The sequence below is a fragment of the Oncorhynchus masou genome, chromosome 5 (genome assembly GCF_036934945.1).
Source record: "Oncorhynchus masou masou isolate Uvic2021 chromosome 5, UVic_Omas_1.1, whole genome shotgun sequence".
NCBI classification, from domain to species: domain Eukaryota; kingdom Metazoa; phylum Chordata; class Actinopteri; order Salmoniformes; family Salmonidae; genus Oncorhynchus; species Oncorhynchus masou.
Genome location: NC_088216.1, coordinates 19,950,010 through 19,977,538, shown reverse-complemented (window position 1 = coordinate 19,977,538; position 27,529 = coordinate 19,950,010). Strand labels below are relative to the sequence as shown.

Below are 27,529 nucleotides of genomic sequence, written 5' to 3'. Positions count from 1 at the left end.
CCTCTTCACATCCTTCCCCTGGCCCAGCCAGCAAACACTCTACTGGGCCTCATTTGAACAATCAGGCCCTGGTTGTCTCAGTTTGAGGCAGATTGGTAGTGAAAAATAAGTCATGTTGGTGGGACACGTGTCCTCAGTGCATAGAGACTGATAGTGGATTAGATGTTCTGGAGTTGTAGGTGATGTCCGCTCTGTTATAATGCTATTAGGCCCAGTCACGGTGTAGATATACACAGTGTAGAGATGATGATATAAGAGTTCAAACTGTTGAAAACAACTGGGTTTGTTTTTTTTTAGGATATATTTCTTTGTTCTTTCAATCTTTAGAAAATGTTCTTTTTTCAATTGACTTTCATAGGGCTTGTACTGCGCTGTCCCAGTCTTTTATTTGACTATTCTATTTACAAATGAATAATGTCACAGATTTAGTTTAATGTTTGTCGTTACGTTGTTTTGTCCAGGGGGAGCTGGAAAAGCAGCTTCTGCAGGCTAACCCCATCCTGGAGGCCTTCGGGAACGCCAAGACCATCAAAAATGACAACTCTTCACGATTTGTGAGTTCCCCTTTTGCAGACGCGTAGGCCTAAAGTATTTGAGGCGGGTCACCGAGTAGTGTCCACTTTTACATTCATCAATTCATTCATTCAAGCTATTGATTCGCCTAATTTGCATAATGACCCATATCTTTTTGTTATTTAACAGTCATCTGACAGTTGGATGTATATGGTACCTCGTTGTGTAACATATGACCTACTGTAATCCTGGTGTGCCTGTTCCCTTTAGGGTAAATTCATCCGCATCAACTTTGACGTGACTGGCTACATCGTGGGAGCCAACATTGAAACCTGTATCCTGACACTGTGTTACACACTAACTCTAAACCCGGGGATCCAGGTTCAGAAAAGCTGTACTTTGTGTTCACTACCCTGGGAAAACGGCTACAAAAGCTCCTGGGACTCCTGTGTTTGAACAGTAAACATGAACCCAGACCCAAACCTGCGGTGTTGGACTGTTGACACATTCCTGTTAGAAGTGTCATGGGTTCTCCTGTGACCGACGGTGAACACTGGGGAGGTCGTTGGCATCTGCACAATGACAGTCTAAAAAGTGCTGTCACTCCAATAACTCTTAAGTTCCCATGGAATGATGAGAAATGTTTAGGTTGGAATTATGTATTTGGGTCATGTTGTTTAAAGATGTTTTGGCGCAGAGCCCTATTTGTAAAGGTTCATACATACTGTAGGTACAGGTTGCTGAACCGTCCATGTTATCACATACAGGTTGCCAAGAACGTGTCAGAAATTGAGATAATGAAGCTCCAGTGTCATATATTGTATATTCTGTGTATAGTTCACCGTGTATGTTCACTGTAAGATGACAAAGTAGACAAGCTTGTTTGTAAATAAGTTTCTTTGGACTGTTTTCCTCTCAAGCATAAACTTGAAACTCCATCCAGAGCATTAGAATGTATATCCTTAACGGCTGTTCTCAGACCTGCTGGAGAAGTCTCGTTGTATCAGACAGGCCAAGACCGAGAGAGCCTTCCACATCTTCTACTACATGGTGGCTGGGGTCAAGGACAAGCTACGCGGTAAGATCTGGGTTGTGTTCCCTATTCCCTAGGTAGTGCATTACATTTGACCAGGGTCCATAGGGCTCTGGTCAAAAGTAGTTCACTCTGTAGGGAATAGGGTGCCATTTTGGATTTAGATCAGGTTTCCTGATCAACCTGATTATTATCATGGTGAAGGAGAGTAGGATATTTAATTTGTAGTGCAGGACAGGCAGTTGTGGAAGTCATACTTTTCATCCCATTGACCCCAGACGCAGAATCATTCTGTACACAATAAAATATTATTATTTCTTGATACTATAGAGCTCGAATTTCTAGAACACTCCACTTCATCAATGAAAACCCTCAACCATTGTTCTCCCAGATGCGCTCCTGTACGTGATTGAACTTAGAGCTAGAATTTCTAGAACTGTCACAATTGAACACACTGAATCATTGTCATTCCAGAGGAGCTTCTGCTGGAGAACTTCAGCGCCTACCGTTTCCTGATTGCGGGCCATGTCTCGATCTCGGGCCAGCAGGATGACGAGATGTACGAGGAGACCATGGAGGCCATGAACATCATGGGTATCACTGAGGAAGAGAGGACCGGTACTGTATCAATCAATAAATGAATCCATTTATCAAACCAACAAATCACCACAAAAAGTCCTGCGTATGTTCATGAACATCATGGGCCTCACCGAGAACAAAAGTATAAGTAGTTAATTAATTGAATCAACAAAAAAATGAATTGGTACATCAAACAATTATTCAATCACCTTAACAAGTCCTGCATGAGACCATGCATAGCATGGCCTCACTGAGGATGAGGGGATAGGTAGGCTACAGTCCAGGGCCATTCTATTCAATCACAACAAACTCTTCATTACTAGGGCAGTTCCACTACAATGTTATATGATATAACTTTCAGGAATAACCAGGCTATGACTTGGGTCTAGGGTGTTTTCTTCAAGATCACATGGTCAGGATAACCCGGTGGCCCTACATCAGCATGTCAAATACATTAGACACAGTAAACTAGGTGTGCAGATCTTAGATAGCTAATGGTGACTGACTAGCTAGGCTGACGAGGCATAGAATATGGCATGTCATGGCGGCCATTTTGATTTGTCCCTGTACTTACTGTAATTGACCTGTACTCTCTGTACTCTCTGTGCTGTCTGTGTCCTCTAGGCATCCTGAAGGTGTGCTCCACGGTGCTGCAGTTGGGAAACATAGAGTTCAAGAAGGAGAGGAACCAGGAGCAGGCCACCATGCCTGATAACACAGGTTAGATAGTGCACAAGTTATGTATATATTATGTTGTTATATGTTGTGCTATGAATATGGTATGTATTATGCCACTTATATTAAATGTAGTACATGCTCTATTAAATTAATGTGTAGGACAATATCACATCTACTTTCTTTCTGTGTGTTTGTTTCTTACCTCTCCAGCGGCTCAGAAGGTGTGCCACCTCCAGGGCATCAACGTGGTAGACTTCACCAGAGCCATCCTCACACCTCGCATCAAAGTGGGCAGAGAGGTGGTACAGAAAGCACAGACCAAAGAGCAGGTACATGTTGCTTTGGCAGGCTGAAATTCAGACAGTCCTGCTCGCCTGTTTCCCAGACTCCGATTTTATCTCCTGGACTAAAAAACATATTCAAATGAGAATCTCAGATAAAACTTCTTTTTGGTCCAGGAATAGGCCATACTGCTGGGCTGAATTTGAGACTGTTTTAAACTATGTTTAGTTTTCAGTTATTTTATTCTGTTACCTCCAGGCTGACTTTGCCATCGAGGCCTTGGCCAAGGCTATGTACGAGCGTCTGTTCCGCTGGCTGCTAGCTAGGGTCAACAAGGCTCTGGACAAGACCAAACGCCAGGGAGCATCCTTCTTGGGAATCCTTGACATCGCTGGCTTTGAGATCTTTGAGGTGAGTGAGGGGATTCATATGATTGCATGGAAGGATTCATAGGGTTGTATGTACGATATCTTGGATAAGACTTGGGCTACATGCTATACGTCAAAGTTGAGCTATTAAGATGAAGGAAAAGACTTGAGGGGCCTAGCACACAACCCTGCGGCACACCAAACTGTCTTTGGTGAAAACTCAAATTCTTCTTCTCTCCCTTCTCTTGCATCTTGCAGGATAACTCCTTTGAGCAGCTGTGCATCAACTACACAAACGAGAAACTGCAGCAGCTGTTCAACCACACCATGTTCGTCCTGGAGCAGGAGGAGTACCAGAGGGAGGGCATCGAGTGGAGCTTCATCGACTTCGGCCTGGACCTGCAGCCCTGCATTGAGCTCATTGAGAGGCCGGTGAGTGGGAAGACTGTGAAAAACACACTTTAGGTGTAAAATGTATGCATTCAAGACATTAAATAGATACAGATTAAGCCTAGTCCAAGACTAAATATCATTCTCAGGGTAGATTCTACATTGAAAGAGCTTTTTAGTTCAGTGCTAAGCTTAATCTATGTCCTGAAAACCTTACCTAGATATATTAAGAAACCAGGAACATATTTATTTGAATTATGTTTCTCCACAGAACAATCCTCCTGGTATTCTGGCACTGCTGGATGAGGAGTGCTGGTTCCCCAAAGCCACAGACGTCTCCTTCGTGGAGAAACTCATGAACACCCAGGCCAGCCACATCAAGTTCAGCAAACCCAAACAGCTGAAGAGCAAGACAGTGTTCTCTGTGCATCACTATGCTGGAAAGGTATCTATCATCTTTGTGGTGCTGTGCAGCTCAGTAAGCGGGTAAGGGGGACAAGGTTGTGGATTCAATCCTCACAGGGATCACATACAAATACAAGAACTGTGTGGTGCTTTGCCTGTAGGTGGACTACAATGCTGATAATTGGTTGACAAAGAACATGGACCCGCTCAACGACAATGTCATAGCACTGCTTAACGGCTCGTCCAACACGTTTATCCAGGAGCTCTGGAAAGATGGTAAGTTCCCCTGGACTCCAGTTACCAGTTGCCTTTTTAGCATCGAGATGGAGCCTCAAGACGGATATATACCCTTTCATTTTGTGTGAATAGCTCTGATTGAAAATATTGCCTCCTAAGCGTGGAACCAGAACTATTAGCCAACTGGTGTCATGTTTGGCATACAGGCTGCCAGTGTCCTAACCTAACCCAAATCCTAAAACAAACCCCCTCTCTGTCATGAATGTGACTCAGCGGACCGCGTGGTGGGCCTGGAGACCATGGCCAAGATGTCCGACAGCTCCATGCCCAGCGGCTCCAAGACCAAGAAGGGCATGTTCCGGACCGTGGGTCAGCTCTACAAGGAGTCCCTGGCCAAGCTCATGACCACGCTGCACAACACCCAGCCCAACTTTGTCAGATGTATCATCCCTAACCACGAGAAGAGGGTAGGCACTAGGCATAGACATTACTCACAATGAATGTGGCCATTGTTCAATAGAACGTTCAGCTGTGAACAAAGGTCTATTAGGCTGCAAGTCGAGTGTGATTCCCTTCACCCTGTTTCCAGTGTCTTAGTGGAGTGAAGAAATCCACTTGATTCAATTTGAATTCTATTTGATTCAATTCCAGCCTACCTCAGTCCACCACTATTGTTCCCCTTGTAGGGCCATTTCTTTTGAACTGTAGTTTGTTGATGCTGAGGAGAGGTGGAAGCAACTCCCTCTATAAAATGGAGAAAAAATACCTTATTAGCGGCAAGACGCCCTGTTTGCCTGATAAATGCAATTTAGGACATTTGAATGGAATGAAGTGTTTCTCCCCCAGTTGTGAAGGAGTGTTAAGTATTTTCTTCTCCAACTGCTTTTTCTACTTTTTCCATTTTCAACCTTTAAACTTTTTAGAACAAATCTAAAGAATAACTTTATGTACTTATTTCTATTCGTAAGGTAAGGAGCCGTAAATAATCTCACCCTTACTTTAGTGTTTGCTATGCTTGGGTATTTGTAACAAATTGATGTTTGTATACAATATGGAAAGCAAATGTAATTATATTCATTAATCCTATATCCTGACCCGTTGTCCTTAGGCGGGGAAACTGGACGCCCATCTGGTCTTGGATCAGCTGAAGTGCAACGGTGTGTTGGAGGGCATCCGTATCTGCCGGCAAGGGTTCCCCAACCGAATCCTCTTCCAGGAGTTCCGTCAGCGGTGAGTAGTCTGGAATGGAAGAATCTGTTGCCTTAGCCTGGTTAAACCAGCCTGGACACTGTCGCTCACCATGGTTTCACAGTTTAGTCTGATTTAACCAGGCTATACTATTGCCTACTATCCAGTGCATTCAACATTGGCATGTATCAAACACAGCCTGTGGTAAACATTTCTCTTCAATCAGACTTTGTCTCTGTCTCAATATTTTCACTCTACAGTTACGAGATCCTGGCAGCTAGTGCTATCCCCAAGGGATTCATGGATGGCAAACAGGCTTGTGGTCTCATGGTAAGAAAGTGGAGCCATTTCCAAACCCTAGCATCAGGAAACGTATCATATCAAGTCTATAAAAACAGCCTGACATATTCTCTTCTCTGGAATTTTACCAAGGCACCAAGTACCAAGATGGAAACCAACTGGTACCAACTCTGCCACATACCAAGCTTAATTCCCCTTTTCTCACATTCCTTTTCTGTCCCATTTCCTGGTTCTGTAGATTAAGCACCTGGATCTGGACCCCAACTTGTACCGGATTGGTCAGAGTAAGATCTTCTTCCGTACCGGCGTGTTGGCCCAGCTCGAGGAGGAGAGAGATCTGAAGATTACGGTGGTCATTATCGCCTTCCAGTCCCAGGCTAGAGGTTTCCTGGCCAGAAAGTGAGCAATGGCCTCAGTGTTGACACTTCTTTAATACAATAAAGCCCTCCGTCTATATATCAATTCTACCCAGCTTGTCCTGGGAACGTCCCCTAAATGTTAGCGAAAGTTCAGGGGACGTCGCAATGTAACGTTTCCAGGACAGACTTTTTCTGATTCTGGTTCCGAAAGTGCCACTATGTAGGCTGTTATTAGCACAGTCCACAATTGAAACTGAATCAGTGAAAACGGCTTTTATGAGCCAATAAATGCTACATTACAGTGGTCAATGTTGGTTCTGCTCCTGTGTTCTAACAGGGCCTTTGCTAAGAGACAGCAGCAACTGATGGCCATGAAGGTGATCCAGAGGAACTGTGCTGCCTACCTCAAACTCAGGAACTGGCAGTGGTGGAGACTCTTCACCAAGGTAGAGTTTCAACAACATGAACTATTCAACTCACTCCGTTAATTGATGTCTGTCCTACTTACCAAGGACATCAGATTTAGACTTTGGTGGCGGATGCAGTGTTGACCAAGTCACGTCGTTCTGACCTGCAGGTCAAGCCTCTGTTGCAAGTGACCCGCCAGGAGGAGGAGATGGGCCTGAAGGATGAGGAGCTGCAGAAGGCCAAGGAGTCTGCAGTGAAGTACGAATCAGAACTGAAGGAGATCAGCCTGAAACACACAACAGTATGTATAGGGTTCATTCACCAGGAACCGATATTTGTTTTAATTAAATTACTATTGTAACCCTTTCCACCAATTTCATTGCCTCACAGAAAGTATTGGCATTTACATAAGAAGTGTTATGAAATAAAAACATCAACTCAAAAGTTTGGTGTACCACAAGGTTGTGTGTTGGGCCCCCTACACTTTTCTTTCTATTAAGCTCTTTGCTTTTTCTCTGGCTCCTCTTCTATCCAGATTATGGAGGAGAGGAACGCACTGCAGGAGCAGCTGCAGGCTGAGACCGAGCTGTATGCAGAGGCGGAGGAGATGAGGGTGCGTCTGGCCGCTAAAAAGCAGGAGCTGGAGGAGATCCTCCATGAAATGGAGGCCAGGTTGGAAGAGGAGGAAGACCGCGCTCAGGCCCTGCAGGTGGACAAGAAAAAGATGCAGCAACAGATGCAGGTTTGTTTGAACTTTTTCTTTCCTTCTGTGTCACCTTGACTTTGTATTTTGGAGTTCAGGGTGTGTGTTGCTTAGGCTTGTGCCAGTCATGTTATGTCATGGCGGTAGGTTAGAGGGTTGCTGGTTTGAATCCTAAGTCTGGCAGTTCAGTTCTTCTTGGTTTGTTTTTAGGACCTGGAGGAGCATCTGGAGGAGGAGGAGGATGCCCGTCAGAAGCTGCAGCTGGAGAAGGTAGCATGTGAAGGCAAGATCAAGAAGTTAGAGGACGATGTCTTAGTGATGGAGGACCACAACACCAAGCTGTTAAAGGTCAGTTATAGTACCATGTCTCAGGCGTCATATGAGACATATTGTCAAGGCTATGGGCCATTAAAGGAACATTTGAGTGTTTTCGTATATCAAGAGAGACTAGTGTGTCAATTACCATTTTATGTCTCAAGCATCATAAAATAAGCAGTCTCTAGGTCCAATGAAGATTTGATAATTGATCATTCGGGGCGGCAGGGTTAGAGCGTTGGACTAGTAACCAGAAGGTTGAGAGTTCAAACCCCTGAGCTGACAAGGTACAAATCTGTCGTTCTGCCCCTGAACAGGCAGTTAACCCACTGTTCCCAGGCCGTCATTGAAAATAAGAATGTGTTCTTAACTGACCTGCCTGGTTAAATAAAGGTAAAATAAAAAAAATAAAAAAAAATAATGACAGTTGATCATGTTTTCCATTTGTCCACTCAGTCGGCATTTGATGAAAGCTGGGGTATGACGTTTAGGATTTACACTGTGTGTTTACCGGTTTGTTTACCATGTTTACCCTGTTTTAGGAGAGGAAACTAATGGAGGAGAGGCTAGCAGATTTCAGCTCCAACCTGGCAGAGGAGGAAGAGAAGTCCAAAAACCTGACCAAGCTCAAGAACAAACACGAGTCGATGATCTCTGAACTTGAGGGTTCGTATCAATCTTTTACCCCATCCAGACATCAAATAAACCACTCTCAATGGATACCACACCTATTCAGTTATCAAGCAACAATGCACATCTTTGTCCTTACAAATAGTGGCTTTGGGGGTTTTCCTGACCATGTGACCAGGAAAAACTAGCCATATCCATACAGTAGCATCCTATATCATAATCAATCTGTGTTGTCCTTAAGTTTGTCTGAAGAACATATTGAAGCTATTCAGCCACTACACACATCTTCATCCATAAATAAATATATGGAAGGTTACTCTCTTTTGTTCTCTAGTCCGTTTGAAGAAGGAGGAGAAGGGTCGGCAGGAGCTGGACAAAGCAAAGCGTAAGCTGGAGGCGGAGTCTAACGACCTCCAGGAGCAGATAGCCGACCTGCTGGCCCAGATCGCTGAGCTCAAAGCCCAGCTGGCTAAGAAGGAGGAGGAGCTACAGGCTGCTCTGGCCAGGTGGGCAACAAACACTGGATTTTGATATTTATTTTTAGTAATTTTGTCACTTCATTATTCTTTCCTTTTGAGCCCCCTTCAGTTGTTTTATAGGTCCTCACATGATACTGTGATAAAGTCCACATTATACTTGTATATGACCTCTAAAACACAGCACCAAATGGAACAGTGCCATCTATTGATATTAGCATCAGCTCAGAATAAGTTTTATCTTGAAATCATCCACAAACAATGTATAAACAACATATAAACAATGTTCATCAATGTTCACCTTTTTCCCCTAGGCTAGAGGACGAGATGGCCCAGAAGAACAATGCCCTAAAGAAGATCCGGGAGCTGGAGGGCCACATCTCAGACCTTCAGGAGGACCTGGACTCAGAGCGCCAGGCCAGGAACAAGACTGAGAAGGCCAGGAGGGACCTGGGAGAGGAGCTGGAGGCCCTCAAGTCTGAGCTGGAGGATACACTTGACAGCACTGCTACCCAGCAGGAGCTTCGGTGAGTACAAATACTAGGCAGTGGCTCTGTTCCAATATCCACACTGGCATACCACTTTTTTTTTTTTACCCCTTTTTCTCCTCAATTTTGTGGTATCCAATTGTTGTAGTAGCTACTATCTTGTCTCATCGCTACAACTCCCGTACGGGCTCGGGAGAGACGAAGGTTGACACTGCTTCTTAACTGATGGCCATGAATGTGCCGGAGGAAACACCGTGTGTACCTGGCAACCTTGGTTAGCTCGCACTGCTCCCGTCCCGCCACAGAAGTCGCTGGTGCGCGATGAGACAAGGACATCCCTACCGACCAAGCCCTCCCTAACCCGGACGACGCTAGGCCAATTGTGCATCACCCCACGGACCTCCCTGTGCCATCAGAGTCTCTGATGGCACAGCTGGCGCTGCAGTACAGCGCCCTTAACCACTGCGCCACCCGGGAGGCCCTCACACTGGCATACCACTTAGTATGAAACAATATATTCTTAGTGAATGGACATTGGAACGTAGCCATTTTGGTCATTTGTCTGTATATTCATACAGTTTAGGGTAGTACTTGGTCTATTCAATCACTCATGCAATTCATCATCCATCCATTCATTCTTTCACCAACATCCATCCAATCCATCCTCTCATCTCTGCAGGGCGAAGAGAGAACAGGAGGTGAACCTATTGAAGAAGGCCATGGATGACGAGGGTCGGACCCACGAGGCCCAGGTGCAGGAGATGAGACAGAAACACACCCAGGCTGTAGAGGAGCTCACAGAGCAGCTGGAGCAGTCCAAACGGGTAAGGAAATGTAGCTACACTACTAGGCCTGTTCAAGTGCCCAAAGTTCTGTATCTGATTGTATAGCATCATCTCACTTGCCAGATTTGACGTGACTCTAACAGACTACATTCTGAAGCATATGATAATTTCATGTGTGCATGAATCCATCTTCCACAGAACAGGATCCATTTTACCGTTCTATTATGGAAGCTCTATGTATAAGCACTCTGGTTTCAGGATATGGAAAAAAACATATATTAGATGCTGTGTGGGCCTTTCCTACATTATACAGTATTTCCATTGACTGGTTGAATCCCCTTCCTCTCTGTGTCCCCCAGGTGAAGTCTAACCTGGACAAGGCCAAGCAGGCCCTGGAGAAGGAGACGTCGGAGCTGACGGTGGAGGTGCGCTCCCTGACCACGGCCAAACAGGACGTGGAGAACAAGAAGAGGAAGGTCGAAGGTCAGCTGAACGAGCTGCAGGCGCGCTTCACCGACAGCGAGAAGCAGAAGGGCGAGCTGGGAGAGCGCTGCTCCAAGATCACTGTGAGTGACGACGATGAGGGGTCGCACAATGATGATGTCATCACACAGAGCCCATATGGCCATAATTCATAAAAAATGTGGACCTGCTGGAACACCATGGACCCACACAGGGACCCTGTTCTTTGTAGAATGATATTCGTTATGTAGAATGACGCACAATGCAATAGATGACTGGATTAAATAGTCCATTAGAAATAGAAGACAAGATTCACTAGCTAGATGAGATACTGACTAATATCCCATCTTTCTCTACACAGATTGAACTAGAGAGTGTCACCAACCTCCTGAATGAAGCTGAGGGGAAGAACATCAAGCTGAGCAAAGATGTCTCCACCCTCAGTGCCCAAGTCCAAGACACACAAGTACACACACAATACATCCTGTTTATTCTGTACTGCATATTCATGCAAGCTAACATTTCATTTTAAGTATATTTTAAGTGAGAAATTACCAAAATGACTCACCGTAACTGCTCTGTGTGGTTCAATACTGGTTTATGATATCTTGTATGTAGCGCTCATTGTTTGGCGTTTGTTACTGAACTTTGACCTTGTCTCTGCCCTCCTCAGGAGCTGCTGGCTGAGGAGACCCGTCAGAAGCTGCAGTTCTCCACCAAGCTGCGTCAGATGGAGGACGACCGCAACAGTTTGCAGGAACAGCTGGAGGAGGAGGTGGAGGCCAAGAGGAACGTGGAGAGACACGTGTCCACCCTCAACATACAGGTCAGAGTTCACACACCGGGTCAGAGACAGGAGTCAAACGGTAAAACCTCATTGAGATGGATGCTGCATGTGAAGAGATCCATCTTGTTACCATTTCAAGTGGACATTTCCTGTGCATTATGTTCCCAAAACAAGAGATTGTAGTGGTCACTCGGAGTTAGCGTATTGGGACAGTCAAATACAGCATCCACTTAAAATGAAGACTAACTGGAAATGAGAGTGTTCTCAGTCAACTAACCTGGTAAAATAACAGTTAAATGAACAAATAATGAAAACATGAAGAAAGTACATTCATACACTATTTTCCTTGTGTCACCAGCTGTCAGACTCCAAGAAGAAGCTAGAAGAAATGGCCGGCAACAATGAGCTCCTGGAGGAGAGCAAGAAGCGTCTTCAGAGAGACCTGGAAGCGTCCAACACCCAGTTCGAGGAGAAGGCCTCTGCCTACGACAAGCTGGAGAAGACCAAGAACCGTCTGCAGCAGGAGCTAGAGGACATCCTCATGGACCTGGACAACCAGAGGACCATCGTCTCCAACCTGGAGAAGAAGCAGAAGAAGTTTGACCAGGTCAGTCAACCAACCACCTACAAAACTGGTTGACATAACATTATAGGGATGGAAATGACACAATGCCAACCAGTTTTGCCTGCTGGTACAACAGACATATCAAAATGCTGACACTAATCAAAGGGCAATTGTGATGCATGTTAAAGATAAACGGGGTGTAGGAGAATGTAAATAAGGAGAAAATATTTACTTAAATCATGCAACAACAAAAAAAGACTTCTCTTTAACTACTTTCTCTGCCGTGTACTTGAAAGTCATCTGAACTTACCTTCTCCACTTCCCTCTTTCTTCCAGATGTTAGCCGAGGAGAAGACCATCTCCAGTAAGTACGCTGATGAGAGGGACCGTGCTGAGGCAGAGGCCAGGGAGAAGGAGACCAAGGCCCTGTCTCTGGCCCGTGCTCTAGAGGAGGCCCAGGAGAGCAGGGAGGAGCTGGAGAGAGCCAACAAGTCCCTGAGGACTGAGATGGAAGACCTGGTCAGCTCTAAGGATGACGTGGGCAAGAGTGTGAGTGTGGACAACCAACTTCTCTAGAATCTATGGGCCAGTTACCGACCAAGCCGAGTCCTGGACTAAAAGTATCTTTCAATGGTGCCTCTTTCCATGGAGATTGAGCCTGATTTTTAATCCAGGACTCGGTTTAATCACCTTTTTTTATGGCAATATTCTTAAACCACCAATAGGTGGCAGGCATGTCCAACCTCACCCATCCACCCCTCCATCCCATCCGTAGGTCCATGAGTTGGAGAAGGGGAAGCGTGGACTGGAGGCCCAGGTGGAGGAGATGAAGACCCAGCTGGAGGAGCTGGAGGACGAGCTACAGGCTGCAGAGGACGCCAAGCTGCGTCTGGAGGTCAACATGCAGGCCCTGAAGGCCCAGTTCGACAGGGACCTGGTGGGACGTGACGAGATGGGAGAGGAGAAGAAGAGACAGCTCATAAAGCAGGTAGGGAAAGAAGGAAACACTGTAAAGAGACAGAAAAAGTAGTAGGTTCATGGGATTAACTCTCCAGGGTGTTCAAGCCACTCTTGAGCTACACAATACTGACACACATTCACAGCAACAAATGTTGCTGAATTGAGCTTGTGCTCAACCATTGCTTTCTGTATGTGTGCTCCCCAGGTGCGTGAGTTGGAGACGGAGCTAGAGGACGAGAGGAAGCAGAGAGCCACGGCGGCAGCAGCCAAGAAGAAGCTGGAGGGGGATATGAAGGACCTGGAGGGACAGATAGAGATGTCCAACAAGGGACGCGACGAGGCCATCAAACAGCTGCGCAAGATCCAGGTGAGTTGGAGCGAACGACGATACTGTAACACATTACCTTTCAGTGATACTGTTGTGTTTATGTAGCAGTATGACAGCCTATTCCTTATTTAGTCATATGTAGCATGCCTTATGTAGCCTTATGTAACTGATATTCATGGTGTAAAATGAATCCAGCTAGTGTGAGGTTTGGCTATGGCTTTGACATAAAACCTGTTAGTTTTACTCTGTTCATTTAGAACCTAATGGACAACTATGAAAAGCTCTGACCAAGTTTATTCACCCAATTGGTTAGACAGCGGAAAGGACAAAGACATTAACACAAGCACTGGTATTTAAACATTCCTCCTATGCGGAGTCCCTCCTTTACACATCTGGACAGTCAATACATCTCTGTTGCTAGACGGGAAGTTAGTGATGCATGTTCTTTCTCACTTCATCTGACCTGACCACTGCCCAAATTCCTCACTTCTCCCCAACTCACGGCTGTCCTCTTGACTTGTACCAGACTGTAGTCTTCTCCTTTCCATAGGATACCTGATGTCTATTTATAACATGTTCTGACAGAATGTAACCGTTCTGCATTCCCCTCTCTCCCTCAGTACCATGAACAAGGATTTTTCATATTTCAAGTTTAGAAGTCAGAACCCATCACACCTTATAAAGCATTATGAAAGCCTTATGATGCCTCTGGATAAGAGCGTCTGCCAAATGACTTAAATGTATAATGTAACTATGTCATTCCGTCTCCAGGCCCAGATGAAGGACTTCCAGAGGGAACTGGAAGATGCCCGTGCAGCCAGAGAAGAGGTGCTGGGTACGGCCAAGGAGAGCGAGAGGAAGGCCAAGAGTCTGGAGGCTGAGCTCATGCAGATTCAGGAGGTAACGTAGCCTGGCTCACTGTAGATAGAATGGCAAAGTGTGAAATAACACTCTATTTCCTATATAGTGCACTACTTTTGACCAGAGTGCTATTGTGTGTGTGTAGGAGCTGGCTGCTGCTGAGAGGGCACGGAAACAAGCAGAGGCTGAGCGGGATGAGCTGTCTGATGAACTAGCCAGCAACACCTCTGGAAAGTAAGTAGAACCTTTACTAAATGAATGTGATGTTAACAGCATTATAATGCCTCTTGTATTTCACAATTTTCCACAATCAAATAAGTGGAATGAATTGGAAATGGTGAATTGAACGCAGCATTAGGTGGTGGTGTAGTGGAGCATTGTGCAACTGAAACATTGTGTGGTAATGTAGGGGAGCATTCATTGTGTGACTGACTGTTTCCTGTGTGCTGTTTCCAGGTCAGCCCTGTCTGATGAAAAGCGTCGTCTGGAGGCTAAGATCTCCCAGCTGGAGGAGGAGCTGGAGGAAGAGAGCAGTAACATGGAGATCCTCAACGACAGATTGAGGAAGAGCACTCAACAGGTTAGACTGGCAGGACCCCTCCTAACGACCTGAAACACAGTGACCACACCTTAAACACACGAGAACAGGGCTGTCCAACCCTCCTTCCTGGAGATCTACTGTCCTGTAGGTTCAGTCCAACCCTAATTTAACACACCTGATTCAACTAATTAGCTGCTCAACAAGACCTTCAATTGCTGAATCAGATATGCTAAATTAGGGTTGGACTGAACCTACAGGACAGTAGATCTTTGCTGCCAATGACTGGAACGAATTGCATAAATCGCTGAAGTTGGAGACTTTATCTCCCTCACTAACTTTAAACGTCAGCTATCTTGAGCAGCTTACCGAGCTATCTTGAGCAGCTTGCCCATCAAATCTACATACCTCATCCCCATATTCTTTGTATTTACATTTTTTGATATTTTACACACCAGTATTTCTACTTTCACATCTATCACTCCAGTGTTCATTTGCTAAATTGTAATTTCTTCGCTACTATGGCCTATTTATTGCCTTACCACCTCACGCCATTTGCAGACACTGTTTAAAGACTTTTTTTCTATTGTGTTATTGACTGTACATTTTGTTTATTCCATATGGAACTCTGTTGTTTGTCACACTGCTTTGCTTTATCTTGGCCAGGTCGCAGTTGTAAATGAGAACTTGTTCTCAACTGGCCTACCTGGTTAAATAAAGGTGAAATTTAAAAAAAAATAAGGAAATCTCCAGGAAGTGGGTTGGGCAGCCCTGCACTAGAACTACAACTTGACCTTTTATCAACCATGCTTTGAACCCACATTGACCATACCTTTAACCCTCAGTGACCAAGTTTTGAATTCCCAGTGTCGGTGACCACATCTTGACCACTCTTCACACTCAGGTAGACCAGCTGAACAATGAGCTGCAGACCGAGCGCACCACCTCCCAGAAGAACGAGAGCGCCCGGCAGCAGATGGAGAGGCAGAACAAAGACCTAAAGGCCAAGCTGCAGGAGATGGAGAACCAGGTCAGAGATAGTAGATTTACTAGGGTTGCTCCCCATTGAGAAAATATTAAGTGTCCCTACTTTCCGGTCCATCTTAGTGGGCGTGTAGTGTACCGTTAATTTATGGGGTATCGGTTTCTATCATCTCTGAACAGGTCAAGTCCAAGTTCAAGTCATCCATCACCGCCCTGGAGGCCAAGGTGGCTCAGTTGGAGGAGCAGGTGGAGCAGGAGAGCAGAGACAAGCAGGCCGTAGCCAAGGGCCTGCGCCAGAAGGACAAAAAGCTGAAAGATCTGATGATCCAGGTGGAGGACGAGAGGAAACAGGCCGAACAGTACAAGGAACAGGTATGCTGTTGTCATGCTGACACCAGTCTTATGAACACCTTCTTCCTATCTGCTCATGGCAGTGTTACGACACTCTTATGAACCCCCCCCCCCCCACTTTACTCCTTTCCCCCTCTCCTCCCCAGGCAGAAAAGGGCAACACGCGGATGAAGCAGCTGAAGCGCCAGCTGGAGGAGTCGGAGGAGGAGTCTCAGCGCATCACAGCTGCCCGCAGGAAGCTGCAGAGGGAGCTGGATGAGTCCACCGAGGCTAACGATGCCATGAGCCGCGAGGTCAACTCCCTCAAGAGCAAACTCAGGTACAGTGTGACCCATGACCCCAGAGTCAGGGCGGTGTCTTTGGCAAGAGTCCCTGCTCCTGACTTCTCCTGTGTACTGTAGTTTCACTGTGCTCAAATCACTCGATAGAAAAGGATAACCACCCCAAATCAAGGCAGGTCCAATATATATAACACTGTGTAGATTTACAGCAACTACACTGGCATTTCACAAAATCAACCATTCGCCAACCACAATTAAATCATCTCCCAATGGGCAAATGAGCATAAAGTACTCTTTTGGGGCTTGCAGATAATAAGTTGAACAGTACATCTGTTTCCAACACCATGGTGAGTGCTCTGGAAATCAAAGCCTTTCTTGAATCTTTATTGCAGAGGCAACCCAATCCCAGAACCCAAGGAGTAACGTAGCAGGTACCTCTGCGCTCAAAGTTTATCACCATTTTCATTTTAACTTTCCATAACTTACCCCCATGCACTCTTGTCCAACTGACTGTGCAATTTCTCCGCCTGAAAGAGTGAAATATGGTTTATCGGTCAATATCTTCAATGGAGCTCCTCTGAGCTCATAGTCTGAAACAGTGCAAGAAAAGTGTATTGCACTTCCGTTTTAGTCTTTCTACTACTGGTGACCATATTTTTCTCCATGCTTGGTTTAGTTGCCCTAAACTAAACTCATTTCTCTGTCTAGCCTGGTTCCAGATCTGTTGGTGCTGTCTTGCCAAATCCTATGGTCTCCGGTGACCATCGGAGTTGACAATACAGCACAAACAGTTTTGGGACCAGACTAGTGTTCGTCTAGACGGGAGTCAAATGAGTTAAAGATATAACCGGCCGGTGTGCAGCGTGCCTACTGTTACTATAACATCTCACACATTCTGCATTTCAGCGATGCCATTTAATCTTCCTCGTGTTCAACACGAGTTTTTTTTTTTTTTACTCAAGCCTAACAAAACATAATAGACAAGTTTCATGAAAGGATGCAGTTTGAACTTAATAGACCATTGTGGTTCCACTTTGAACGAAGCACAACTTTTATAAAGGCTTTATATATAACATGCAAAGGCCTCATAAGAACTACATAAATCATCTATAAGCATGTCATACTCTAAAAAGGGTGGCGTGACAACCAGAGTAGGGTGAATTGCCAAATGTTTATACACCATTTCTATTATGACATACGCTCACAGATTTATGTAGGCTATATAAAGCCTTTAAGTTGTGCATTGTTTAAAGTGGGACTATTATTGTAATAGGATGTCAATACTTTATTAACAGTGACGATCACAACCTGTCTGGTAGGTATTGTTAGACATCCATTTTACCTTGTTAAAACAAAAAGGTGGATAAAGGCAGAGTGATATACAGACACAGACCAAGGGAGCAAAACGTCCTCCAACATTTCCTGGTAACCTCAGGACAACCTAGACTGGTCTTGCCCATAGCTCGTCTCATCTGTGTGTCCTATGTCTGTGTGTCTTGCATCGGTGCTGTCTGTCGGTCTGCGTTTCAGGCGCGGGACCGAGCCCTCTTTCAGCAGCGCACCACGCCGTGTCGGGGGCAGTGCCCGGAGAGGGGTCATCGATGACGCGTCAGAAGAAGACGGGGACTCGCAGGGGGACTACAACGGAACAAAGTCTGTTGAGTAGAAGAGCCCAAAACCATCCAATTAAATTCAGTATTACAAGCATCCAACCAATCAAACTCAGTATTACTGGTGCCAGACAGACCTGCTTTACCAAAGAACACAGTGACTTCAACCTTTTTCTTTCATATCACTTCCAAATATGATTCTCTATATCAGTCACATATTGACTGCCTTCTCGTTCAGAGAACATAAGGCTTTTCACAATTCAAAACAGACAAAATGGAGGCATAAGAGACAAAGGCGTAATAATTAATTTAGTTTAATTTTAGTGCCTGGGATGTTAGTGTGATTTGTTCTTTTGCTCCACTGTTTTGTACTGCACTGAATTACTTGTCCCTACGATACTTCCTTAGCATAATGTTGTACCCCTCGAAGGTATGTAGGTTACATGTTGTTCCTTATTCTCCTTTCATCTGGAAGGATAAATCCAGGTGTTACTATTCGTCACTTTAAATCCTAATTAATTATAGGCATCACATTGTATTTCTAGATTTATACATCTAGCAGTCATTTCATTCTATTTCTATGACGACATTATGACTTGTCCCGTCTTCTACACTGCTGTTTAACTCTTAAGATCGTTATAGAAGGTCAATGTATACTATGACAAATGGTATACCCACCCGGCTAAAAAAATAACTGATGTAGTCCAAATGTGTTTTCTTTGTATTCAGAATAGCTGCCCCAATATTGGCGCATGGTTGCAACCATAGCAACTGTTCTGTTGTCTATGGTAAGGACAGTGAATCGACCATATATTTCATACTTTGAATATTTTTCTGACTGTCAAGTATGGGTAGCAGAACTTCCTACTTTTAGAAACCAAAACTAGTCACCCCTTTCACCTACATATTCCTATCAGACTTTTCTTGTTCCTAAAGTCTAATACACACGTATCAACAAGACAGGTACTTTTTCAGTTGTGTACCTTGCCAAGTAGAATATCATCAGCAGGAATAGTGTCATACCATCAAGGCCATTTTGTGTGTCCAGATGCATATTCAACAAATATATTTTAGTTTCCCACCACTGGTCACCTTTACAACAATGTTCTGTCTTGTTTTTACTCAATTGACGTTTACATGCCACTTCTTCAAATCTATAAAATGTGGAACCACCTGCACAATAAATAAGTAAAAAAAGTAACCGTATTCATCTACTGTCTGTCTCCACATCCTGAATGATATTGCCAAAAGCACATTTAGAATGTTCATTTTATGTGTTCATTTTGATACAAAAAGGATTGCAAACCAACAGGTCAACAGGTTGAGCACCTCAGGTGCGTACATTTCAATGTAAATCCAGACAGAAGTTAGTAACACTCAAACGGTCGCATGTACAGTTGTAAAAGAAGCTCTACAAACGGTACTTCCTGGTCCTTAGTTCATACACAACAGCAGAGTACTTCCATAAGAACAGCTGCTGTAACAGTTGTTTGTAGACATTATCCTGGTCTCAAATCTGTGTTCTAACCAACTCCTTTATCATGAACATGACAGGGGAATTGGATAAAGCGCATATGTTAGGAAGTACAAACGTCATTGAGTAGTAACATGCCCTAGTGTCATGTCCTTGATATTGGACTATTGCTCCTCATTGGAAAGACATAAGGCTAAAACAGTGCGTAAAGAATTCACCTGTCCAGCATTAACAGTGTAGCCAAGGCATCATCCATAATGGTTTTGGAAATATAGTATGAACTGTGCTTTCTCAACCCTATTCTGTAAAATCGAACTCTAGTCTGTCAAATCTATTATTGCTATCTTGCCATCTTTGATAACTCCCTGATCTGATATAAGATCAGCCTTGACAGGAATTCTGGGTCGACTGACCTGCTCAAACTGAACCAAAGCTGTCTTTAGGCCACTTCCTATTGGAAACATCTAATATAGATTCTATACAGTCAGCAGTGCAGTGGTACCCCCTAACTCTCCAACTCATAATAAAAAAAAATAAAAAGTGAGAATCTCAAACTTAAACACTGAAGAAATGGCAAATGTTTTTGCCAAAGACCTAGACTACATTTGAGATTCTCAGTTAATGTACTTTCTGTTCCTATATATTGCCTACCTTATAAAACATTCTGCAAATGCATGACAGGGTATAGGCTAGCTAGTCTGTGCATTTCTCACAAAATACTTTTTCAAGTTACCAGGTAGAAGACCTTTTAAAAGAAAGTATCTTCATACATTAATAAACCATTGTTTTTAACTCAAACATTGACCTGTAAAGTAGTAGTACCCAAACTTCAGACCATCCTTAGCTTTTACAGATGATGACAACACAGCACAAAGAAAGGAATACACATTCTCCAAAAGGTAAAGCTAGCCTAACTTATCTCTGACACTTTACACGTATAGCCTCTAAGCACGTGGCTTAGCTTCGAACGGACATAGAGTTAGACGTACAGAAAGGAATCATGACTAGGCAAAACTTACATGTGGTGGTGATATATTGATAAAAGGCAGCAATGCTAAAGGCTAACAGCACCAACTATTGACCAACTTCACTCTTCTGCTAAAGTTGGCACAAGAATCCAAGATGGAGTCCAATCAGAGAACGTGGGTACAAGAAGGATAAGGGGGGGGTTAGTAGCAGGGTTGGTTGTCATTGCAGGACTTGGGTCAAGGGATCAGCAGGAGGACATGCAGTGGGGTCAAGAAATCCTCACTATTATTAATTAATAAAATAAAACTGTAGCATCATGACTCAGTGGTTCTTCTCAGCAGAGTCCATGCAGCAAATAAGTTGATAGAGGGAGTGGCTTCCTGGTTCATAGTCTGAGGGGGGAGGATGTTCAGCTGGTAGGGAGAAGGGGACACAGTTTAAAGCCCTACTGATCGGTAGTCCAGTGTGGGGAGGGGGGACAGGGGAGACCCTCATTTCATAGCAGGATCTTGACTCCCCCCGATGGTGACTGGGAGCCGTGGGAGGAGATCCCCCGAGGAGGCGCAGGTCCAAACTCTAACCGCTTCACCAAACTGAAAGACAGAACGTCTACCATGATGAGGAACACATAAATCAACAAGTTAATTTCAATGTAGAACATCAGACAGAATGTTATGAGCAACAGGAACCAGAACAACAGATCCCACCCAGTTCATGTCCATTAGTTGTCACTACACTACCAGCTGAACATCCTCCCCCATCTTAGTTGATTTCTCAGACCAGTAGAAGTCTAAATGGAGAGGAAAGTACTTTTTAGTTAAGATGTCTGGCTATCTTGAGTTGAATGCACTTGCTGTGGGTCACCCTGGATGGGAGCATCTGCTAAATGTTGTGCCTTGTACACTGAGTATACAAAACATTAACAACACCTGCTCTTTCCATGAGACTGACCAGGTGAAAGCTATGAACCTTTTTGATGTCACTTGCTAAATCCACTTCAATCAGTGTGGGGGGGAGATAGCTTAAAAAAAAAAAACTTTAACCTTTGAGACATGGATTGTGTATGTGTGTGCCATACAGAAGTTGAGTCCATGCCCCAACGAATTGAGGCTGTTCTGAGGGTGGGGGGTGCAGAAGGTGTTCCTAATGTTTGGTATACTCAGTGTATATTATGCATTTAATTTGTTTTGATTCCTGTTTGGATCCCAGGAAGTCTCCACTGCCTCGGCAGCAGCTAATTGGGAATCCTAATAAATACTACTACTAAGTAAGCTGAATCGAGATACACACAACGAGACATATATACAGTGCCTTGCGAAAGTATTCGGCCCCCTTGAACTTTGCGACCTATTGCCACATTTCAGGCTTCAAACAAAGATAAAACTATTTTTTTGTGAAGAATCAACAACAAGTGGGACACAATCATGAAGTGGAACGACATTTATTGGATATTTCAAACTTTAACAAATCAAAAACTGCCCCCTTAAGTTAATACTTTGTAGCACCACCTTTTGCTGCGATTACAGCTGTAAGTCGCTTGGGGTATGTCTATCAGTTTTGCACATCGAGAGACTGAAATTTTTTCCCATTCCTCCTTGCAAAACAGCTCGAGCTCAGTGAGGTTGGATGGAGAGCATTTGTGAACAGCAGTTTTCAGTTCTTTCCACAGATTCTCGATTGGATTCAGGTCTGGACTTTGACTTGGCCATTCTAACACCTGGATATGTTTATTTTTGAACCATTCCATTGTAGATTTTGCTTTGTTTTGGATCATTGTCTTGTTGGAAGACAAATCTCCGTCCCAGTCTCAGGTCTTTTGCAGACTCCATGTTTTCTTCCAGAATGGTCCTGTATCTGGCTCCATCCAACTTCCCATCAATTTTAACCATCTTCCCTGTCCCTGCTGAAGAAAAGCAGGCCCAAACCATGATGCTGCCACCACCATGTTTGACAGTGGGGATGGTGTGTTGTGGTTGATGAGCTGTGTTGCTTTTACACCAAACATAACGTTTTGCATTGTTGCCAAAAAGTTCAATTTTGGTTTCATCTGACCAGAGCACCTTCTTCCACATGTTTGGTGTGTCTCCTAGGTGGCTTGTGGCAAACTTTAAACAACACTTTTTATGGATATCTTTAAGAAATGGCTTTCTTCTTGCCACTTCCATAAAGGCCAGATTTGTGCAATATACGACTGATTGTTGTCCTATGGACAGAGTCTCCCATCTCAGCTGTAGATCTCTGCAGTTCATCCAGAGTGATCATGGGCCTCTTGGCTGCATCTCTGATCAGTCTTCTCCTTGTATGAGCTGAAAGTTTAGAGGGACGGCCAGGTCTTGGTAGATTTGCAGTGGTCTGATACTCCTTCCATTTCAATATTATCGCTTGCACAGTGCTCCTTGGGATGTTTAAAGCTTGGGAAATCTTTTTGTATCCAAATCCGGCTTTAAACTTCTTCACAACAGTATCTCGGACCTGCCTGGTGTGTTCCTTGTTCTTCATGATGCTCTCTGCGCTTTTAACGGACCTCTGAGACTATCACAGTGCAGGTGCATTTATACGGAGACTTGATTACACACATTGTGGATTGTATTTATCCTCCTTAGTCATTTAGGTCAACATTGGATCATTCAGAGATCCTCACTGAACTTCTGGAGAGAGTTTGCTGCACTGAAAGTAAAGGGGCTGAATAATTTTGCACGCCCAATTTTTCAGTTTTTGATTTATTAAAAAAGTTTTGAAATATCGTTCCACTTCATGATTGTGTCCCACTTGTTGTTGATTCTTCACAAAAAAAATACAGTTTTATATCTTTATTTTTGAAGCCTGAAATGTGGCAAAAGGTCGCAAAGTTCAAGGGGGCCGAATACTTTCGCAAGGCACTGTATATATATATATGATTCTCATTGTGACCCATTTACCTGTCGTAGTGTGGAGGGCTCATGCTGCAGGCCTGGATCTCTGTGCCTCCCTCTATAGCAGAGGGGGTACCGGGACACGACGGAAGAGCCGGTCTTTTCGGCGGCGTGTCGTACACGAAGTCTCGACAAGACGCCAACTTGGACTCCAGGTTCTAGAGCATCCAAGAGGGGAAATAAGTTGCATTACAGTCTGAGATCATCAGACACAGAAATGGAGATGCATTAAAAAGGAAAATTCCAAACAATATTGTTTTTGTATGGCGTTTTCCTTTAAGTCATTAAATTAGTTATTTTATTATATACATCATTGAAGGTTCATGGTGATGAGGGTGGTATTAAATGCATAGGTCCGACTAAGACAATGTTTCTTACCCCGACTTTTCTTAGGAGCTCCCCGACGATGTTGAGTGCAGATATGCGAGCCGACGTACTCAGGGGAGTTCCTGTTAGGTTATCCCCTAAACACAAACACATTACATTTAGCACATATCACAACAGCAAACTACAGCTAAGGCACAGAGTTTCTAAAGCCAGAGGGCAATATCGCAAAACAGACCAGGCCAGGGTTTGGTGGCAAATTCTTCTTAAGTTGTACATTTTCTGAATCTAAATGCACAACCATGATTCGAGCCAGTATCTTAAGTCGTTGAACATGTTATTATTCCAACCTGGTGAAAATGTATTGTTTTCATTTGTCAAAAATAACTTCATATCGAAGGATTGCCATTGATTTGACGGCCTGCTCACGCGCCGTTAAACCCGATGACGTGTTTCTACGCACGGGCTTAGCTAGCCAACGTCGCCATGGCATCGCCTACAAGTGTGATTGGGGATTTCTATTAGAAAAGCATTTTTTGCCTATATCTTCATACTGTACTGTCTTTGACTAAGGGATTCCACCATCATTAAATTATATTTTAAAATTAGGAAAAAGTCATGTCATTATTACAGTTTAACCCACAACACCGCTACCATTAGTCTCACCCACCTCGACGAATGCTTGAGGCTGGGGTTGCTGGGAATGTACCAAGTGGTTTGGAGGGGGTTGTCAGTATGGTGGAGCGTGATGACGATGATTCGGTCCTGTCTTTCTCTTTAGAGAGGCTACTGGGGGGGCGTCGCTCCTGGACCTGCTGTACAGCTAGCTCCTGTCGTAAATCTGCCCAACACAGAGAGAGAAGAGAGATCAGATCTCAATACTGAGGACATTTGTGACATTGATACTACAGTACAAATATAGAAAACGTCAATACAAGTAATCACCAATACGCAATGGAAGTCCCACCTACTTCCTGGATCATGTTTTTTAATTGGCATCAAGCTTATGTATCAAATTCATGAAAACGTGATAATTTAAGATACTGTACATGTAAAAATTATATTTGTATTTGATGAATTTACTTTTAACTGATGCCTTTCATGAAGGTTTTTATTGCGTGTTTCTCCCGTAATCAAAAACCTTCATAAAAGGCACTCGGTAAAGGTAAATTAATCCAAATACAATTACAGTATATAACTTAAGATGACCCCCATCATGAATATGATGATATATAAGCTTGAAGACCATTAAAAAACAGTACGGGACTTGTGCCAGGACTTTTATAGCTGTAAATTCTACACATAATGCCAAACTCAATCTCACATTTGCTCTGCTTACTTTTTGAGGAATACAATGGGCAAGGCTGGATCATCCTGATATTACAATGTCAGTCAACTATCAAATTGCACATATTTTTGAAACTGGTAACTAAATCTGGCAAAATCAGCTGTTCTTGATTAGAACATGAAATGAAAACCTTTGAGTTTCTTATTACACTGACTCACCTCTGGCTTCTCTCTCTCACACACAGAGAAACACACTGACCTCCATACCCCCCCCTTACACACACAAACCTCTGGCCTCATCCTTTAATCTCTGGACAGATTCCAGAAGGTTTTCCTTTTCGTCCAGCTCACTCTCCAGGAAGGCGTTCCTCTCGATCACGTGGTTCATCCTCTGCTCAAAGTCCTCCAGGGACATGATGGTCGCCCTGCGAGACAGGACATTGGTCAGTCAGTTACTATGGTTACGTCTTAAATTACATCCTATCCTCCAGGGTGAGTGGAAGGACAGACATGGTTGAATCTGTATGTAGGCCTATGAAGTTTGTGACAAAATGGGTACACATTGGCTGGACACATTGGCAAGACACACCAATCTCATTAGGGTGATTGGATAAAGAAGTGTCAGACAGACACTTCAGAGTTACAATACAATGACAACCCAGCAGAGACAGGCTTTTTTAACATAGTTATTGAAAGACCCTCATCAACATAACAACAGTCAGTGTCATTACGCCACAATAATAACAACCAAGTCGAGGTCAAAGTGTCCAGACTGACCTCTTGGCCCTCTCCAGGTCGTCGTTGGACTGCTCTAGCTCTCTGATGTACTTCTGGAGTTGGTCCTTGACTGCTGTGGTCTCTTCCAGGTCTCCCTCCAACAATGAGATCTGCCTAAACGCTTCAGAGTGCTGCGCCTCGTACTTCTCCTGCAAAAACACAGAACACTTATTTTTGATGCATGTCTGCTGCTCATTTGTGGTCTTAGATGATGTTCTCCTTCACAGGCTTGTCCTTGACTGTCCCCCAGGCCCCAGAAATTAAGGCTTTTAGCACAATCAAGTACTCAATGAGTACTCTTTAACCTTCCCTCTGGACTCAGCAGTATAAATAGTTGCTCAGAAGTCAGCTGCTCCATGGTAATGAACCCACAGGGCCCCTGGTGATGGTGGCTATGATCTAGAGTGACCGTGTGTGTACTACTAGACAACTCAAGACACAGAAGGCGCTTTGAAGTCTACTAAAATATACAGAATATGGAGCCCAAACTTTACGTGATGGGATGCAGAGTATACGAGATAATATGACCTGGTGATGCAAGACTACAGAATATGAGTAGTGTTGGCCTCGACAATACAGGTGTTCTAGGTTCTAACCTGGATGTTCTCCAGTTCCATGCGTAACCGGTTGTTGTGCGACAGTAGTTCTCTGTTCCGTGCTTCACACTGCTTCAGCTCAGTCTCCAGCTCCGCCTCATAGTCCCTACTCATTTGCTGGAACTCCTGCAACTCCTCCTGTGCCTCCTCAGCCCTGGACACAAACACGTAAAAAACATGTCTAACCTTCATAGCTAAACTATGTAGAAGGAAATCGCCACTGAATTCTGATCTAGGATTAGATTCCATTTTTTCCCTCTGTTACAGGGTGATGTTAGGATGGTCATGGCTAGAAGGGATCCAGTTTTTGTCAAATTAACATCAGATTTGACTTTTCGTAGCAGGTTAGGCGAACTTACACAGCAGGTTAGGAGAAATTGCTTAAAGTTAGGAAAAGGTTTAGAGCTAGCTAAACACACACACACAAAAATACACTTTTGACGTTAAACTGGATCCCTTCTAGCCATTACCGTTTAGGATTTATATATGATAAACTTCCTAGATATACACTTAGGGACAACTTCAGAGATACAGATTCAGATTGTTTCACTTCTATCCATTATCCACACATCTAGGCCAACCATTGGTAGAATTCCTTACCTTTGCTGGTGTTTGTCTGACTGCTCCTTCCAAAAACTCAGCTCTTCTTCTATGGACCCAAATTTGGGCGTCTTGGGCTCCCCCATGTCTAACGTTACAGCGGACTCTATGGTTTCACAAAACCTAGTAAAACATCTAAAGTAAAGAAGGAACATGGCACTGGTCATGTTGAGGCAGGCTCTTGTTTGTCTAGCTAGCTAGCTATGGAGATCAATTAACCATACAATGGAATGCATGATGCTTGCATGCATGTTGACACTTAGCCCAGTAGGGTTAGCTCGGTAACGTTAGACACTTGATAGCTATGGTTTTTTTTTACAGCCCGTTGGAATGTCCAGTTTGATCAGATAACTATTCAGTTACTTTAGCTAGCCTATTCAATAAATACCTTAACATGTTGGCTAGTTAACTAGCTAGTTTAGCGACATCACAACCGTTACGTGAATAACATATAAACTGTTGTGCGATACACGATAGTGAAGATTTCCGACTTTCAGAGAGTAAAATATACGGCAGAATGCTTACCTGGACGCTGATAGCTAAGAAAATGTAATATTACCTACCTAGCAAACAGTAGATCAATAACATAGATAGCAAAACACTATCAGGAAATAAACTGCCCTTCTACCCAAATCCAAACAATTACATCCCCGCGTTTACAGCACACCATTGGTGGATTGAGAGGATGACGCAAAGCATAGGCATTTCAACCAATCAAGTTATATT

At 43.9% G+C, this 27,529-nt stretch overlaps 2 protein-coding genes across 5 annotated transcripts in view; one reads left to right on the top strand and one right to left on the bottom strand.

Moving 5' to 3' along the window:
* LOC135536425 (myosin-11-like) overlaps positions 1–19,065 on the top strand; it is a 43,277-nt gene extending 24,212 nt beyond the window's left edge. For 2 of the 3 annotated variants that reach the window (XM_064962771.1, XM_064962765.1), the window contains 36 exons: positions 462–554; positions 784–847; positions 1,493–1,591; positions 2,021–2,164; positions 2,750–2,845; positions 3,014–3,132; positions 3,344–3,496; positions 3,712–3,885; positions 4,115–4,288; positions 4,410–4,524; positions 4,759–4,952; positions 5,594–5,715; positions 5,934–6,003; positions 6,212–6,372; positions 6,670–6,778; positions 6,910–7,041; positions 7,276–7,482; positions 7,654–7,791; positions 8,301–8,424; positions 8,723–8,894; positions 9,179–9,391; positions 10,032–10,176; positions 10,497–10,703; positions 10,961–11,065; positions 11,273–11,425; positions 11,745–11,993; positions 12,288–12,500; positions 12,727–12,939; positions 13,117–13,278; positions 14,011–14,139; positions 14,246–14,334; positions 14,557–14,680; positions 15,543–15,668; positions 15,803–15,994; positions 16,120–16,292; positions 17,785–19,065. In XM_064962771.1, the coding sequence (XP_064818843.1) occupies positions 462–554; positions 784–847; positions 1,493–1,591; positions 2,021–2,164; positions 2,750–2,845; positions 3,014–3,132; positions 3,344–3,496; positions 3,712–3,885; positions 4,115–4,288; positions 4,410–4,524; positions 4,759–4,952; positions 5,594–5,715; positions 5,934–6,003; positions 6,212–6,372; positions 6,670–6,778; positions 6,910–7,041; positions 7,276–7,482; positions 7,654–7,791; positions 8,301–8,424; positions 8,723–8,894; positions 9,179–9,391; positions 10,032–10,176; positions 10,497–10,703; positions 10,961–11,065; positions 11,273–11,425; positions 11,745–11,993; positions 12,288–12,500; positions 12,727–12,939; positions 13,117–13,278; positions 14,011–14,139; positions 14,246–14,334; positions 14,557–14,680; positions 15,543–15,668; positions 15,803–15,994; positions 16,120–16,292; positions 17,785–17,920 (5,289 nt within the window). In that variant the 3' untranslated portion in view covers positions 17,921–19,065. Of the gene's footprint in view, positions 1–461; positions 555–783; positions 848–1,492; positions 1,592–2,020; positions 2,165–2,749; positions 2,846–3,013; positions 3,133–3,343; positions 3,497–3,711; positions 3,886–4,114; positions 4,289–4,409; positions 4,525–4,758; positions 4,953–5,593; positions 5,716–5,933; positions 6,004–6,211; positions 6,373–6,669; positions 6,779–6,909; positions 7,042–7,275; positions 7,483–7,653; positions 7,792–8,300; positions 8,425–8,722; positions 8,895–9,178; positions 9,392–10,031; positions 10,177–10,496; positions 10,704–10,960; positions 11,066–11,272; positions 11,426–11,744; positions 11,994–12,287; positions 12,501–12,726; positions 12,940–13,116; positions 13,279–14,010; positions 14,140–14,245; positions 14,335–14,556; positions 14,681–15,542; positions 15,669–15,802; positions 15,995–16,119; positions 16,293–16,646; positions 16,686–17,784 lie in introns of all 3 variants that reach the window. The other variant, XM_064962779.1, reaches the window with a different exon arrangement.
* A 50-nt stretch (positions 19,066–19,115) lies between these two features.
* Positions 19,116–27,494, bottom strand: LOC135536479 (nuclear distribution protein nudE homolog 1-like). 2 transcript variants are annotated; one of them, XM_064962821.1, is made up of 9 exons: positions 27,329–27,494; positions 26,804–26,938; positions 26,204–26,357; positions 25,608–25,756; positions 25,119–25,255; positions 24,214–24,384; positions 23,598–23,683; positions 23,226–23,377; positions 19,116–20,900 (listed from the first exon to the last, which is right to left on the bottom strand). In XM_064962821.1, exons 2-9 carry the CDS (start codon positions 26,887–26,889, stop codon positions 20,804–20,806), a joined length of 1,032 nt encoding a protein of 343 aa, XP_064818893.1. In that variant the 5' UTR covers positions 26,890–26,938; positions 27,329–27,494; the 3' UTR covers positions 19,116–20,803. The 2 variants fall into 2 exon arrangements, with proteins under 2 accessions (XP_064818893.1, XP_064818891.1); XM_064962819.1 differs by having other exon boundaries at positions 27,367–27,493.
* Between the last annotated feature and the right edge of the window lie 35 nt (positions 27,495–27,529).

Bases quoted from the DNA above. Each gene is read 5' to 3' on its own strand.
- LOC135536479 (XM_064962821.1), bottom strand. From the start codon at position 26,889: ATGGGGGAGCCCAAGACGCCCAAATTTGGGTCCATAGAAGAAGAGCTG. The intron at 25,256-25,607 runs GTCAGTCTGGAC...CCTGTCTCGCAG, and splicing joins GACCTGGAGAGGGCCAAGAG to GGCGACCATCATGTCCCTGG. The intron at 23,378-23,597 runs GTAAGAAACATT...TGGATGCTCTAG, and splicing joins AGCTCCTAAGAAAAGTCGGG to AACCTGGAGTCCAAGTTGGC.